The sequence below is a fragment of the Lampris incognitus genome, chromosome 9 (genome assembly GCF_029633865.1).
Source record: "Lampris incognitus isolate fLamInc1 chromosome 9, fLamInc1.hap2, whole genome shotgun sequence".
Taxonomy (NCBI): Eukaryota; Metazoa; Chordata; class Actinopteri; order Lampriformes; family Lampridae; genus Lampris; species Lampris incognitus.
This window is the reverse complement of record NC_079219.1, coordinates 13,030,617-13,045,569: the sequence shown is the minus strand read 5'-3', so window position 1 is coordinate 13,045,569 and position 14,953 is coordinate 13,030,617. Positions and strand designations below refer to the sequence as shown.

Genomic DNA, 14,953 nt, shown 5'->3' with positions numbered 1-14,953 from the left:
CGACTCCACACGCATCGAAGGAAGCCTGTGGTAGTCTGCAGCCCTCCCAGGATCGGCAGAGGGGGTGCAGCAGCGACCGGGACAACTTGTAAAAATAGGGTAATTGGCCAAGTACAATTGGGAGAAAAGGGGGTAAAAATAAACAAACAAATAAATAAAAACAGAAACTTTATATTTGAAAGATAACATATGTGAAAGTTGCAACGGTAAATCAGAGAGACAACAAAACCACAGCTCGACTGAGCGGAGGCGGCAAGAATAATCAGAAAACTGGCTGAACAACCATAACTTAACCCTGCGTTAACCTGCCAGGGCAACCATGACTTAACCCTTAGTTCCTGGGGTGAATTCTATCCCCAATACGTTTCCACCACATGAGCCCCCCCAGAATTCGCCCTAGTAATCGAAGTCAGGCAGGCGCGGGGGGACGACAGGCTGTCCGCGGCGGCTCCGGGTAACAGGGTCCGGAGTGTCTCTGGGAGGCATTGACGCGGGCCTGTGGAGGTCGGCCTGAGGAGCAGAAGAGGCAGCGCGGACCTCCACGGGGGGAGGAGGCGGAGCCGGGGGACGACCGCGACGAGGAGGTTGGGCTAACTCCAACGGCTGCGTCAAGTCCAGGTGTGCGGGTTTAACTCGGTCCACTGAAACATGCTCGGCCGTGCCCCCAAAATCCCCCACCAGGTGCTTAGTTCCCCGTTCCAGGACACGGAAGGGGCCGTCGTAAGGGGGTTGCAGAGGGGGGCGGTGTGCGTCGTGACGGATGAACACGTAGTCCGCTGACTGCAGACCTGGGGGCACCTGGGACACCGGAGCGCCGTGTTGGGCGGTAGGGACGGGTGTGAAAGCTCTGACCCCGTCCAGCAAGGAGGCTCGTTGGTCCACAGCTGACCAGGGACGCGTTGCGTTGGGCATGAAATCGCCTGGGACTCGCAGCGGCGTGCCGTACACCAGCTCCGCAGAGAGGCTTGTAGGTCTTCCTTCGGGGCGGTCCGCAGGCCCAGCATGACCCATGGGAGCTTGTCGACCCAGTTGCAGTCCTTGAGAGTAGCCTGAAGCGCAGCCTTCATGGACCGGTGGAAGCGCTCACATAGGCCGTTCGCCTGAGGGTGGTAGGCGGTAGTGCGGTGAAGCTTGACGCCCAGAGCCTCACCCACAGCATTCCATAGCTCTGAGGTAAGCTGTGGCCCGCGGTCAGATGAAAGGTCGGAAGGCGTACCGAAACGTGAGACCCACGACCCAATAAAAGCCCGGGCCACATCAGCAGACGTCGTGGATGCCAGGGGAACAGCTTCAGGCCAGCGCGTAGTCCTGTCCACCACAGTGAAGAGGTAGGTGAACCCATGGGAGGGGGGTAGGGGACCAACCAGGTCGACGTGGACATGGTCAAATCGTCTCTCCGGCACTGCGAAGCGTTCCAGGGGCGCCTTAATGTGGCGGTGTAACTTAGCCTGCTTACAGGCAACACACGAGTCGGCCCACGCTTTCACGTCTCTCTTAAGTCCCTCCCACACAAACTTAGCAGAGGTCAGGCGCACGGATGGCTTACCGCCTGGATGAGAGAGGCCGTGCACAATTTCAAACACGGGGCGTCTCCAGCTGTCCGGGACGATGGGCCTGGGCTGTCCTGTGGAGACGTCACACAGGAGGGTGACACCTGTGTCGCTGAAAGGAACGTCCTGCAGGCGGAGCCCCGTGTCGGAGGTCCGGAGACGGAGGATGCTCGGGTCCGTGGCCTGGTCAGCGGCCATCTGTGCATAGTCCAGGCCAAGGTGGACCGCTCCAATCACTGCCCTAGAGAGGCAGTCAGCTACCTGGTTAGACTTACCAGCGACGTGCTGGATGTCGGTAGTGAATTCCGAAATGTAGGAGAGTTGTCGCTGCTGGCGAGCGGACCATGGCTGGGCCGTCTTGGACATGGCAAACGTGAGGGGCTTGTGGTCCACGTACGCAGTAAACTCGCGGCCCTCTAGCAGGAACCGGAAATGCCGGACGGCGAGCCAGAGACCGAGGCGCTGGCGATGAGTATGTCGTCCAAATAGACGAAGATGAAAGGAAGGCAACGGAGCACTGAATCCATCAGCCGCTGAAAGGACTGGGCCGCGTTTTGGAGTCCAAATGGCATCCGTAGGAATTCAAATAGGCCGAATGGGGTAGTCACCGCTGTCTTGGGGATGTCCGAGGGGTGCACGGGAACTTGATGATAACCACGGACCAGGTCGACTTTTGAAAAGACGCGTTTGCCAGACAGGTTTGCAGAAAAGTCCTGGATATGCGGGACAGGATAGCGGTCGGGCGTGGTGGCGTCATTTAGTCGGCGGTAGTCTCCGCATGGGCGCCAACCTCCATCAGGCTTAGCGACGATGTGGAGTGGGGACGCCCACGGGCTGTCAGAGCAGCGGATGATCCCCATGCGTTCCAGGTGCTCGAACTCAGACTTGGCAATGGCGAGTTTGGCGGGGTCGAGACGCCTGGCTCTGGCGTAGACCGGGGGCCCCTTCGTAGCAATGTGATGCTCCACCCCATGCTTAGCGGTGGGTGCAGAGAAGGTAGGCTGGGCAGGGGTTAAAGTGGGATTTGATAAGTGGGGGATCTCTAGCTAACGTTAGCTAGCTAGCTATCGCGATTAGTTGTTTGAATGGTAGCTAGCTAGCTAACGTTAGGCTAGCTAACCACTGGTCCAGTAGTCCCGACGTTAGCATTGTTAGCTAATAATAGCTACCGGTAGCTAACGTTTGCTAGCTAGTTAGTTATTTGAATGAAAATATTGCATGGCCAGAGCTAAGGTTGGACAAACATAACTAGCTAGCTACCGGTAACGTTACCGGACGCTACCGATAGTTAGCTTGCCAAGCAGCATTCAAACAACTAGCCAGCTGTTGAATGTTTTATTATAATATAATGTACGCCCTTACTTATTGTGTTCATAGTAATGGATATAACTCCTGTGCCCAGTAGAGGGCAATAATATTATTTGTCCACCAGAGGGCAATGTTTACACTAGGCAGTGCATCAGGATGTGATGTCACTGCCACTTCTTCTGTTGGTAGCCTACCAGTTCCGGTAGACTTGTTGATTCAAGATCATGCGACAACATGGTCGCATGATGAGCCTGATGGAAAATAAATATGCCAAAGGCTAAAGATACTAATAGTGTCAAGTTGTATCAATCTCCACCGCTACGCCGATACATCTGACAGGTTATGGGCCCAGTCATGCCAGTTTAGAGCAAGGAAAGGTAACAGAAAAACGAACTTTTGTCTGTTAGCCAAGTGAAGCTACTAGCTAGGCTAAAAGGGCTTCTGAAGACGGCGCCGAGAGACTCCCGCTGAAAATGCAGTGAAAAGCGCGCAACGAGAGTTTCTACAAGCCGCAGTTCAACGTTTGGAGATTGAACTTGGAAAAGAAAGTGATAATGGCGGCTGCAGCAGGAACGGTCTCCTTGTTACAGCAGCAGTTAATGAGGCCCGTGTTCGACGGAGCAGAGGATAAGTACGATCTGTGGGAGACAAGATTTCTTAGCCGGTTACACATTCTGAAATTAAAAGACACTATTTTACAAGCACCAGCCGACGGTGCCGATGCTAACGCTATAGCTACAGATGTAGCAAGAAATGCAGACTGTTATGCACAATTAGTAAATTCACTTGATGATAAGAGTCTGTCATTAATAAGACACGATGCTGCTGAAGATGGCCGCAAAGCTCTAAAAATATTAAGAGAGCACTATACAGGTAAAAGCAAGCCAAGGATTCTGAATCTGTACACATCCTTGACCACTATAAGTATGGAAGGAACTGAGACTGTTACAGATTACATAATAAGGGCAGAGAATATTATAACAGCTCTCCGCGATGCAGGAGAGAATATAAGTGATGGGCTACTTGTAGCCACCATCTTGAATGGACTGCCTGACTCATTCAGACCACTGGCTGTCCATGTAACACAAAATGAGGACAATGTCACATTCCAAGACTTTAAGAGAAGATTGAGGGTGTATGAAGTGTCCGAAAAGATGAGGACGTCTGGATCTGCGGACACTGTGATGAAGACTAACACTAAGCAAAGCAAACAAGGCACCAAGACACAAAGAAAAGATGGGGAAGCCACTCTGACGTGTTACCGATGTGGTGTTAAAGGACATGTCAGGACCAAGTGCACCCAGAAAGTGTGGTGCAGTCACTGCAGGAGCAACTCGCACGCTGACTCAGTGTGCAGGAAGAAGGGAAAAGGAGACGGAGCCCGAAAGGTTGCAGAGGACGAAGAGGAGGAGAGCAGGAACGACAGGGACTTCCTCTTCATGACGACGAGCAACGACAGGCCACCAGTCAATGTGAAAAAGAAAGGGATCATGGTGGACGCTGGGGCGACATCTCACATTGTGACTGATATTGCCATGTTCGAGAGCTTCGATAACACTTTCCAGCCCGACGCCCATTCAATCGAGCTGGCAGATGGAACTAAGTGCACGGGGACAGCGCAACGCAGAGGGACGGCGCTGATCTCTCTACTAGACAGCGATGGACGAGAACAAACCGCACAGCTACAGGACGCATTGTATATGCCGACGTACCCGCACGACATCTTTTCAGTGGCAAGAGCAACCAATGCAGGGGCGACAGTGACTTTTAAGAGAGGGGACAGTCACATGCTCACCAAGAAGGGTACCAGGTTTGATTTCCATGAAAGTGGTAATTTGTTCTACCTACCCACTGTTGTGAAAAATGTTGATACTTGCAGTGTGTGCCATGACATGCAAACATGGCATGAGATTTTAGGGCATTGCAACTACGAGGATGTAAGCAAACTAATGGGTGTGGTAAGAGGTATGGAAATACGAGGTAGTGCTGTTAGACCAGCACAGATGTGTGAGATATGTACTAAAGGAAAGTTCACACAAACACGGAATAGAGAGGCAGATAAAAAGGCTACAGAGCCTCTTCAGCTAGTCCATACGGATCTTGCTGGTCCCATGAGAACCCCAAGTCTAGAAGGTCACAAGTATGCACAGTCTTTTACAGACGATTATTCGGGTGCGATGACCGTATATTTTCTCAAATCCAAAAGTGATGCCTTACAGGCCACAGAGAGGTACTTAGCAGACTCCGCCCCCTTTGGAAAGGTCAAAATAATTCGCTCAGATAATGGGAGCGAATTCACCAGTAAAGAGTTCAGAGCACTGCTAACCAAAAATGGCATAAAACATGAAACATCCGCACCCTATTCACCTCACCAGAACGGTACAGCGGAGAGAGGTTGGCGAACCCTCTTTGAGATGGGTAGGTGTATGCTGCTAGACAGCAAGTTACCAGATACACTGTGGAGTCATGCTGTGCAGACCGCAGCACACGTAAGAAATAGGTGCTATAGTAAACGCACCCAGCAAACACCATATGAGATGCTTACAGGCAAGAAACCAGACATGTCCAGACTTCAGAAATTCGGGTCTGTGTGTTTTACATACACACAAGAGAAAGGGAAGATGGACTCCAGATGTAAAGAGGGTGTTTTCGTGGGCTACGATAAGAATAGTCCTGCTTATCTTGTATATTTTCCTGACACACAGAAGGTATCACGACACAGGTTGGTGAAGTTCAACAATAGGACCCCTAAAGAGAAAGAAACACAGACACAGGGACCACACAGTGAATGTCAGGACAGGGAGGTAGAACCCATGGTCTATGACAATGAGATAAATGATGATGAAAATGCATCAGGTCAAAGTGTTGGTGGTGATGTTTCTGAGGTCGAGAGTGAACAGCCAAGCAGTGGGGGAGTTAGAAGGAACCCACCCAGAAATAGGAGAATGCCAGCGCATTTACAGGAATACGACACTGATACAACAGACACACTGGTAATTTGTGTAGATGCTTGTTACAGAGCTGTTTGTGACATACCACAAACTTTTCAGGAAGCTATCAGGTCAACAAAGTCAAAACAGTGGAAAAATGCTATGGATGACGAAATGCAGTCACTGAAAGAGAATGAGACTTTTAAAATCACCCAGTTGCCACCAGGCAAAAAGACAGTGGGGGGCAGGTGGGTGTATTCCCTAAAGAGTGACGCTAATGGGTCAGAAAAATGTAAGGCTAGATATGTAGCTAAGGGCTACAGCCAAAAGGAAGGTATTGACTACGAAGAAACCTTCTCGCCGACAGCTGACATGACTACTGTTAGAGTTGTCATGCAGAAAGCAGTGCAGGACGATTTAGTTTTACATCAAATGGATGTAAAAACTGCATACCTGCATGCAAAAATAGATAAAGAGATATACCTAGAACAACCAGAAGGTTATGAGGAGGTATCAAAAACCGGAGAACGACTAGTATGCAAACTACAGAAGTCCCTTTATGGACTTAAACAGTCCGGCAGGAACTGGTATGCTCTGTTACATGCATACCTCACAGAAAATGGTTTCAAACAAAATCCTGCTGATAACTGTCAATACACAAGGGAAAAGGAAAATGAAAAAGTAATCATTATTGTATGGGTCGATGATCTAATCATTGCCGCTAACAATGAGGATGTTGTGAAAACTGTAAAAATGATGCTCACCGCTAGGTTCAAAATGAAAGACCTGGGGAAACTCAATCATTTTCTAGGGATTGATTTTCACCAGTCAGGGAGCCAAGTCACTATGTCACAAGAGAGGTATGTGAATAAAATCCTCTCCAGGTTTGGGATGCAAGACTGTAAGTCTAGAGAGACCCCATGCGAGGCAAAACTAGAATACACAGAGGATGCAGAAAAAATGGAAGATCCAAGGTTGTATCGAGAGGCAGTTGGGAGTTTGATTTATTTGGCTACTTGCACTAGGCCAGATTTAAGTTTTGTGGTCAGCAAACTTTCCCAACATTTCTCTGATCCAACTGAGGAGCACTGGAACACAGTAAAGCACGTGTTCAGGTATCTCAAGGGTACAAGTCACCGTGGTTTATGTTTTAAAAGGGATTACAAAAGTCAGCTAGGGCTTATAATCCACAGTGATGCTGACTGGGCCTCAGAGGTCTCTGATAGACGTAGCACCACGGGATATTGTGTCAGCCTAAGTGAGAGAAGCTCTCTCATTTCTTGGAAGAGTAGGAAACAACCGACAGTTGCACTATCTACCCGCGAGGCAGAATACATGGCCTTAGCGTCAGCTATTCAGGAGTGTATGTATTTACATCAGCTACTCAAGGGTATGGATAAATACAAATATGCACAAACTAAGGTTTATGATGACAACCAAGGAGCAATTGCTTTAGCAAGAAATCCAGTTAATCGCCAAAGATGTAAACACATTGATATTAAATATCACTTCATACGAGAGACTGTTAGTAGTGGTAAGATATCTCTGGAATACTGTCCTACTGACAGCATGATCGCTGACTTGATGACCAAACCAGCCACAAAGCTACAACTTAAAAAGTTTGCTCAGCACTTGTTTGGTACTTGAACTGCTAAAACGCCATGTATGGTGTGACTCATTGTATTTTTGTTATTTTGGTAACTAATCCCCAAATAGCGGGAATATTTTTGGTTATTGTTTTCTACATTGCACTGTTATACCACAATAAGCTATGTGCGAGTGGGGGTGTTGAATGTTTTATTATAATATAATGTACGCCCTTACTTATTGTGTTCATAGTAATGGATATAACTCCTGTGCCCAGTAGAGGGCAATAATATTATTTGTCCACCAGAGGGCAATGTTTACACTAGGCAGTGCATCAGGATGTGATGTCACTGCCACTTCTTCTGTTGGTAGCCTACCAGTTCCGGTAGACTTGTTGATTCAAGATCATGCGACAACATGGTCGCATGATGAGCCTGATGGAAAATAAATATGCCAAAGGCTAAAGATACTAATAGTGTCAAGTTGTATCAATCTCCACCGCTACGCCGATACATCTGACACCAGCAACGTCAGCAACTAGCTAGCAACGTTACCGGGTGGAAGATAGCTAGTTAGCTAGCTAGCTAACGTTACGTTCGCTAACGTTAGTTGCTTGAATGAAAACCACAGCAGAGCTAGACAAAACTATTGGAAATACACTGAAGATACTCACTCTTTATGCCCCCCAATCCAGGATAATAGTGCAGGTAGCAGGTTGACGCTCTCTCGAGTCTTGTCTGCCTGGTGCGGTGAACTGACCCTGACCCGTGAGTGTGAAGCCAGTCTCTTTTGATGTCAAGTCTGGTGAAGCCACACAGCAGGCAGGTGCGGGTCACGTGAGGACGCGATATCGTTCAAACTTTTAGAAAAAGTAAAGTAGTATAAAAATAGAAGAACGACTTTATTTGCGATTTATTTTGTAATGCTTGTGAATTGGCTGCATCATGTTTTTTATTTTAAATTTTACTGTGACAAAAAGGTTGAAATTACTCCTGTCTACAGAGTGCCGGATCTCAGCTCCGGTTGACTTGGGGGAGGAGGGGAAGTGCCGGTGTCGGGATCCGGGTAGCTCCGGCCCACTTTAATCACTGAGGCTGGGTGAGGTCAGGGAACTCAGCGAGGAGGCGGTTGAACTTGTCTGCCTCTGAGAGAGAGTTGGCTAGACCTGCATAGGCCGCGTCCCCCCGCGAAGGTTAAGGCGTCGACCAGACGGCTGTTCTGAATGTCCACCAGCAAACCGTAAGCGCACAAAAAATCAGCTCCGAGGAGGGGAAGCGTTACATTGGCCATGACGAACTCCCACGTGAAACGTTGTCCACCAAAACACAGTTCTACAGACCGCACGCCGTAGGTGTGGATAGGGCTGCCGTCAGCCGTCGCCAACTGGGGGCCCCGCTCCCCGCCCATGATGTCGACGTCAGTAGCAGGGAGCACGCTTCTCTGTGCGCCCGTGTCACAAAGAAATCGCCGACCGGAGATGGTGTCGAGGATGAAGAGTAGCCTGCTCGTATCGCCAACACTCATGGCCACAACTGAGTGTTGGCCCTCTCGTTTCCCGTCGGCCTGTAGTTGCAGGGGGAACGGCACCGTTTAGCTTTCGCACCAAATCGAGCGTGGTACATACAGAGTCCAGAGGGCTTGTAGCGGTCTGATGCTGTGGCGCCACCGTCGGGCCACGCCCGCGATGTCGGCGGGGGGCTAGTGACGGTAGGAGCCAGCACCACGGCATGGGAGGAACGTTGTGTAGCGACGAAGAATTGGTCAGCCTCCTTTGCCAGCTCACGGGGATCAGTGATGGTGGAGTTAGCGAGCGCAGTCTGGACGTGGGGCGGCATGTTGCGCAGAAACAGCTCCATAAACAGGAAACATGGCTTTTCTTGACCCAGTAGGTTTAACATCCTGCTCATTAGCTCCGATGGTTTGCCATCTCCCAAGCCCTGAATTGCGAAGAGGCGACGTGCTCTCTCCGTTGTTGACAGTTCAAAAGTTTCAAGGAGGAGATTTTTAAGTGCGGCGTATTTACCATCGGCCGGTGGGTTGGTTATGAAACCGCTTATCCTGGAAGCCGTAGCGCCCCCCAGCGCTGCCACTACGTAGTAGCACCTGGTCTCGTCTGCTGTTATGTCTCTGAGCGCGAACTGTGCCTCAGCCTGCGCGAACCATGTAGCCGCGGAAGACTCCCAAAACTCCGGCAGTTTAATTGCAACGGCGTTCGTAGCCATAATGTGTGTGGTTTCAGAAAACTTATCCGAAAACCGACGTCGGGGTCACCAGTGTAGAGCCGAAGGAACGGAGAAGACCGTAGGTTCACACTTTAGCCGTGTAGGCAACTTTCTTTAATCCACAGTAAATCAGAGAGACAACAAAACCACAGCTCGACTGAGCGGAGGCGGCAGGAATAACCAGAAAACTGGCTGGACAACCATAACTTAACCCTGCGTTAACCTGCCAGGGCAACCCTGACTTAACCCTTAGTTCCTGGGGTGAATTCTGTCCCCAATACGTGTCCACCACACTACACTGTCTTTATGTACTATGCTCAATAATCCAGGTAAGAAAATCAAAGAAGGTTGAATCAGTTCATCTGGATACGTTTATTGACAGAAACGTTTCATCACTCATCTAAGTGACCTCTTCAGTCAGTTTCATATCGTCGCCTTCTTAAAATAATGGCCTAAGTCATATTTCCAAGTTTTTCAAAAAACAGAATAAACTGACAAATTTCGTTTCAGTTTCAGTTTATTCTATGTCTAGTTGGTACCGCTCCACCTCTTGCACCAGCTCAGGCTCCTTCCCTGCCATAATAAACTGACAAATTTTGTTTCAGTTTCAGTTTATTCTGTTTTTTGAAAAACTTGAAAATATGACTTAGGCCATTATTTTAAGAAGGTGACGATATGCAAATATGGGTGTGACCATTAACTCGAGTTTCAATGGCGATGTGTTCTATTCAAAGAGGATTTGGGGACGTTTGCAATGAGAGCATTGTAAGATGGCGACAGATGTATGCTGTTAAGTGCCGGGAGGATTGCTGTGACTTGTTCATCGGGGAAATCAAACAGACGCTGACCAAGAGGATGGTACAGCACAGGAGAGCTAACGCGTCAGGCCAGGACACCGCAGTCTACAGCCATATATAGCCCAGTGGCCACTCTTTCAAGGATAAGGATGTGCACATCCTTGATAGGGAGGAACGCTGGTTTGAACGGAGAGTCAAAGAGGCCATCTATGTTAAGAGGGAACGACCATCCCTGAACTGAGGAGGGGCCTAAGAATACATCTGTCACCATTTTGCAATGCTGTGATTGCAAATATTCCCAAATCCTCTGTGAATAGTACACATGGCCATTGAATTTGTAGTTAATAGTCATGCCCATATTTGGATATGAAACTGGCTGTTGGGTTCGGTCGTTATGCAACTATTGTTTATAAGGGTGGGGGTACCTGCAGCCAGTTTGGACTGAAGAGCTCACTTAGATGAGTCATGAAACGTATCTGTCAATAAATGTTGTATGCAGGTGAACAGATTCAACCTTTGAGTAATATACACTGCCATACTGCCATACGTTTTTGAAAATCTGCTCCAAATAGACTTCCCCCTAGTAAAAAAGGGAACAGAAAACATGCAAATGTGTTCTTGCTGTGTATATAAAACAATAGATCTTATCCATTCCACCAGACTTCACACTGGTAGACATATGTAAATTGTAATCCCACGGATGGTTCTGTTATGAGAGGAAGTTGCAAAATTGATCAGTCCATTTCCATTAAGTAGTCATAAACTCGTGAAATGTCACTTGCCTTTGTTCACGATGAATTGATGGTGCAGGGCCACCAGAACGAAACCTGGGATTGCACAAATACGAGTTAACATTGTATTTGTATTTATTTATTTTACATATTAAGCTCACTCCATCCTGCATACTCTAAAACCCTACTCCAGTGAATGGGGCAAAATGGAATCAGTGGCCAAATACAACTTAATAAATTTGATCCAAAAACCAGCGGCTCTTTCTCACCTGCGGGACAGTCTGGAAAGCCGATTCCACATGCTAAGAAATATTTGAAGCATTAGTAAACGTCAGATCACAAAATGAATCATGATAAGGATGTAAAAAGCCCATTGGCGTAACACTACAAACTGAATATGCACCACAACATTTTTGTACTTACCTGCCATTTCCACGCTGGAGTTCTGCAATACGTGTTCTACACAAAAATAGAAAATAAACTATATTTACCACTCCAATGTTTCAGTATGTGTCTAACTGTTAGCTGTTTTTCACTCTGTTAAAAAAACAAGTCAAACAATATTCTATGTAAACTTACTTGTACTTTTTCACCACAAGAGCACACAATATTCCAAAAATTGCAGCAGTTGTAATCCCAACCACGACAGGAATGATGATGTGCAAATAATTCTCCTTACCTGCAAACAGTCAGAAGAGACCAGATAATATCTGTTATCCAGGTTTCATCTGATTAAAGGACCAAAAAAAAAGAAGACTGCCCTCTGCTCATTTTCCATTAATTCTCACTTGACAACTGCATATCAAGGACTGTACAATAGTCTGCATCATTGTCATACTCCTGAAAACATTGGATGACCACATGTCTTGCAGGTAGAGGCAGTGAGTTTAAAAGTCATGTTCGGGTGCCAAGAACTTTCCGTGCCCTCTGTGGGGACCACTAGCTCGATTCAGCGCCAATGAATCTCAAATTAATGCTCAACAAACAACGCCTTTTTGTATGGAGAGCTTCCGTGGTTAAACTTTTCCATCATTTTGGCCATACCTAGCAAATTAGCAATAAAGGTTCCACTAAACACAATGTACTGCAGTACATGGTAGACAGAATAAATAAACAACAATTATAAGGAAGTCTCACGTTTCACAAAGAGCTGAAATGTTTGAGATGAGTTCATCCCTCCATAAAATCTGACTGTGCAGATGATCTCCGAATGATCGTCGCTCTCCTCAGGTATGAACGTCAGGATCGATTGTGTCTCCCAGTTCCCAGAGCCATGGTATTTATGAGCCTCAAGAGGCTCATCCGAGGAGCTCTTACTCCATGTTATTGTGGGCATATGAGAAGGGCAGGTATGGATGACTGAACACATTGCATTGTATGGATGACCCTGAATGACTTTCTTTGAGAAAATCAGTGTAGGCTTTGGAGGATGAGCTGAAAATTGAAGTAGGGAAAAATTAGAAATGAAGCAGTTCCCTTGAAAATAGCGCAGGTTGATAACATATGGTGTACAACTATACACTGAAAAATGAAACATACGAAGTATGGTCAAGCGGGCAGAATGTTCTACGTAGGAGAACTTGTCCTTCTCTGGTATCTCTACTCGGAAACAGAAAGGGCCGTTGTCATGATCTTTTACATCCACCATCTTCAAAGTGCAGTTTCCATCCCCCAAACGGCCCACCAACTCTGTGCGACCCCTGAAGTTTTCCATGACATTCAGGTTATCCGGATGATATATATTTTTCATTCGATCATTAAGAAAATGCCAGATTCCTCTGAGTTTGGAGGACGGCAACTTCTCCCCAGGATATGTGAAAGTGCAAGGCACCACAACGCAGGAGCCAATAAAGGTGTCCAGCTTTTCAACGACGTCAGCCCTCCATTCTTCAGAAAATATAGGGCTGCTAATAGCTGGAAAAAAAATTGCACAAAATAAGGGATTTTCAATTTATATAGATGTTCTGGTTAGAACTGCACTGACCAGGGATAACCAGTTATTTTACCTTCTAAACACAGCCAGAATATTGTCAGCCTCCTTCCTTTGTCCATACTTCTCTAACTTGTGCGCTCGATTCAATATACTGTAGGAATGTTTTCTCTGGAATTTCAGAAAAAAGAAAAAGAAAAATCACAAACACAACTTCAAGAAGGTGAATATATAGGAAAACAAATATACACAATGGGACTAAACCAAAATGTCAATGTCCTCATACATGGCCACATCAGAGGAAGCAACACAGTTCTGGGCTACGGAATGAAAGCTATTGTAGCTACAGTGGTAACTGTGGTAATACATTTGTTTCAGGTCCCACAATAATAAATTACACAGAGCACAGATCCACTAATCTGTGGTGATCAGCCTTGATTCTGGCTTTTCTGAACCATCTCAGCCACTGTTTTTACAGAGCAGTCAGTCATCTTTGAGGGATAAATCAAAAACAGAAATCAGATATGCTGAGACAACATCTGATGTATAACACATTATATATATATATATATATATATATATATATATATATATATATATGTGTGTGTGTGTGTGTGTGTGTGTATAACAACATCACACCACCTTAACATCCGATGTGTAAGATTGTGTTCTGTATGCAATGTACTGCTCATGAAGACTCACCAAAACCTTTCTTGCTGCTGTCTGGTTTATCAGAGCTCGATGTGTCTTGCAAAAAGATCTGTGATGCTGGCAACTCACAAGCAACACATTGTCTGCTGTACTTAACGACAAAATGCTCAGTTTAGTGGGACCTCTGCTGGTCAGACTAAAATTAAATTGCAGATGAACTAAATCATTTCCTGGAATCAAAACACCTACTTTTTTACCACCCCTCCCCCCCTTACACACACACACACACACACACACCGCAACCGCCTAACAAATGAAAAATTTCAGTTTCTTTTGGTTAATAAATGGTCTCAGTTTTTCACACCACTCTTAAGTGTAGGAGAGAATCTGCTGCAGCGTCTTGTCTTGTCTTGTCTGCTTTGGAATTTACTTTTATAAATTAATTTAAATTGAAAAAAATAATAATACGGGAACAGCATCTGTTTCTTCTAATTCTGTCAAACATACTTTCTACGTACACATTTTGGACAGATGGTTTGAAAGAGGGGTGAAGGAAGCCATCTATGCGAACCTGGAAAAAACATCCCTCAACAGAGGAGGAGGTCTGCGTCACCACCTATCTCCCACTTACAATGCCGCCCTTTCATCTCTACCCAGGAGACTCAAGAAGCCCAGCCTCCAAGAACAACAGTCGGTCACTAACGGCTCCAGCGACTCACATGACCACTGAATGGAGCACCAACGACGTCGAGACGAACACCCCCAACGCCCGTCGCTGCTTAACATCAGATCACAAAGAGCCATGCACATCAATAGCTCTGATAACGACTCCAAGGAGGATAAATAATTGAGTCTCATCACCAGCCAGTCAGACTAGCTTAGTCTAGTCAGAAAGGCACGAACTGATGAAGCCTCTTGGATGAGAGGCGAAACGTCTTCACGGTTATTGTTTATGTTCACGGGCCTACGCTAACAAGTTTGAAGGTAGTATAACGTGCATGGATAAGAAGACACGCTGGCCACTGGCTGGTGGGCCTGAGCCTTTAGTCCAGCGGTTAGCGATGTCTCCCGCGGTGTGGGCGATGCGGGTTCGCTTCCCGGCCGCGGCAGTTTCTGTGGTTGCGTTGTCCCCCGAATTCGCTACAGTATACAAGATTTCTGTTGTTATATGTCTGTCCACGATACACTTCTGTCAACAGGGGAATTTTAGCTTAAGGGGGGAGAAGTGTTGTAAGTGTTATAATGAG

At 46.9% G+C, this 14,953-nt stretch overlaps 1 protein-coding gene across 1 annotated transcript; it reads right to left on the bottom strand.

Moving 5' to 3' along the window:
* Positions 1-11,390: 11,390 nt before the first annotated feature.
* On the bottom strand, positions 11,391-13,774 carry LOC130117918 (myelin-associated glycoprotein-like). The gene is made up of 7 exons (XM_056286182.1): positions 13,758-13,774; positions 13,132-13,226; positions 12,665-13,039; positions 12,263-12,559; positions 11,705-11,804; positions 11,549-11,584; positions 11,391-11,427 (listed from the first exon to the last, which is right to left on the bottom strand). The coding sequence occupies exons 2-7, from the start codon at positions 13,175-13,177 to the stop codon at positions 11,391-11,393; spliced, it is 891 nt and encodes a 296-aa protein (XP_056142157.1). The 5' UTR covers positions 13,178-13,226; positions 13,758-13,774.
* Between the last annotated feature and the right edge of the window lie 1,179 nt (positions 13,775-14,953).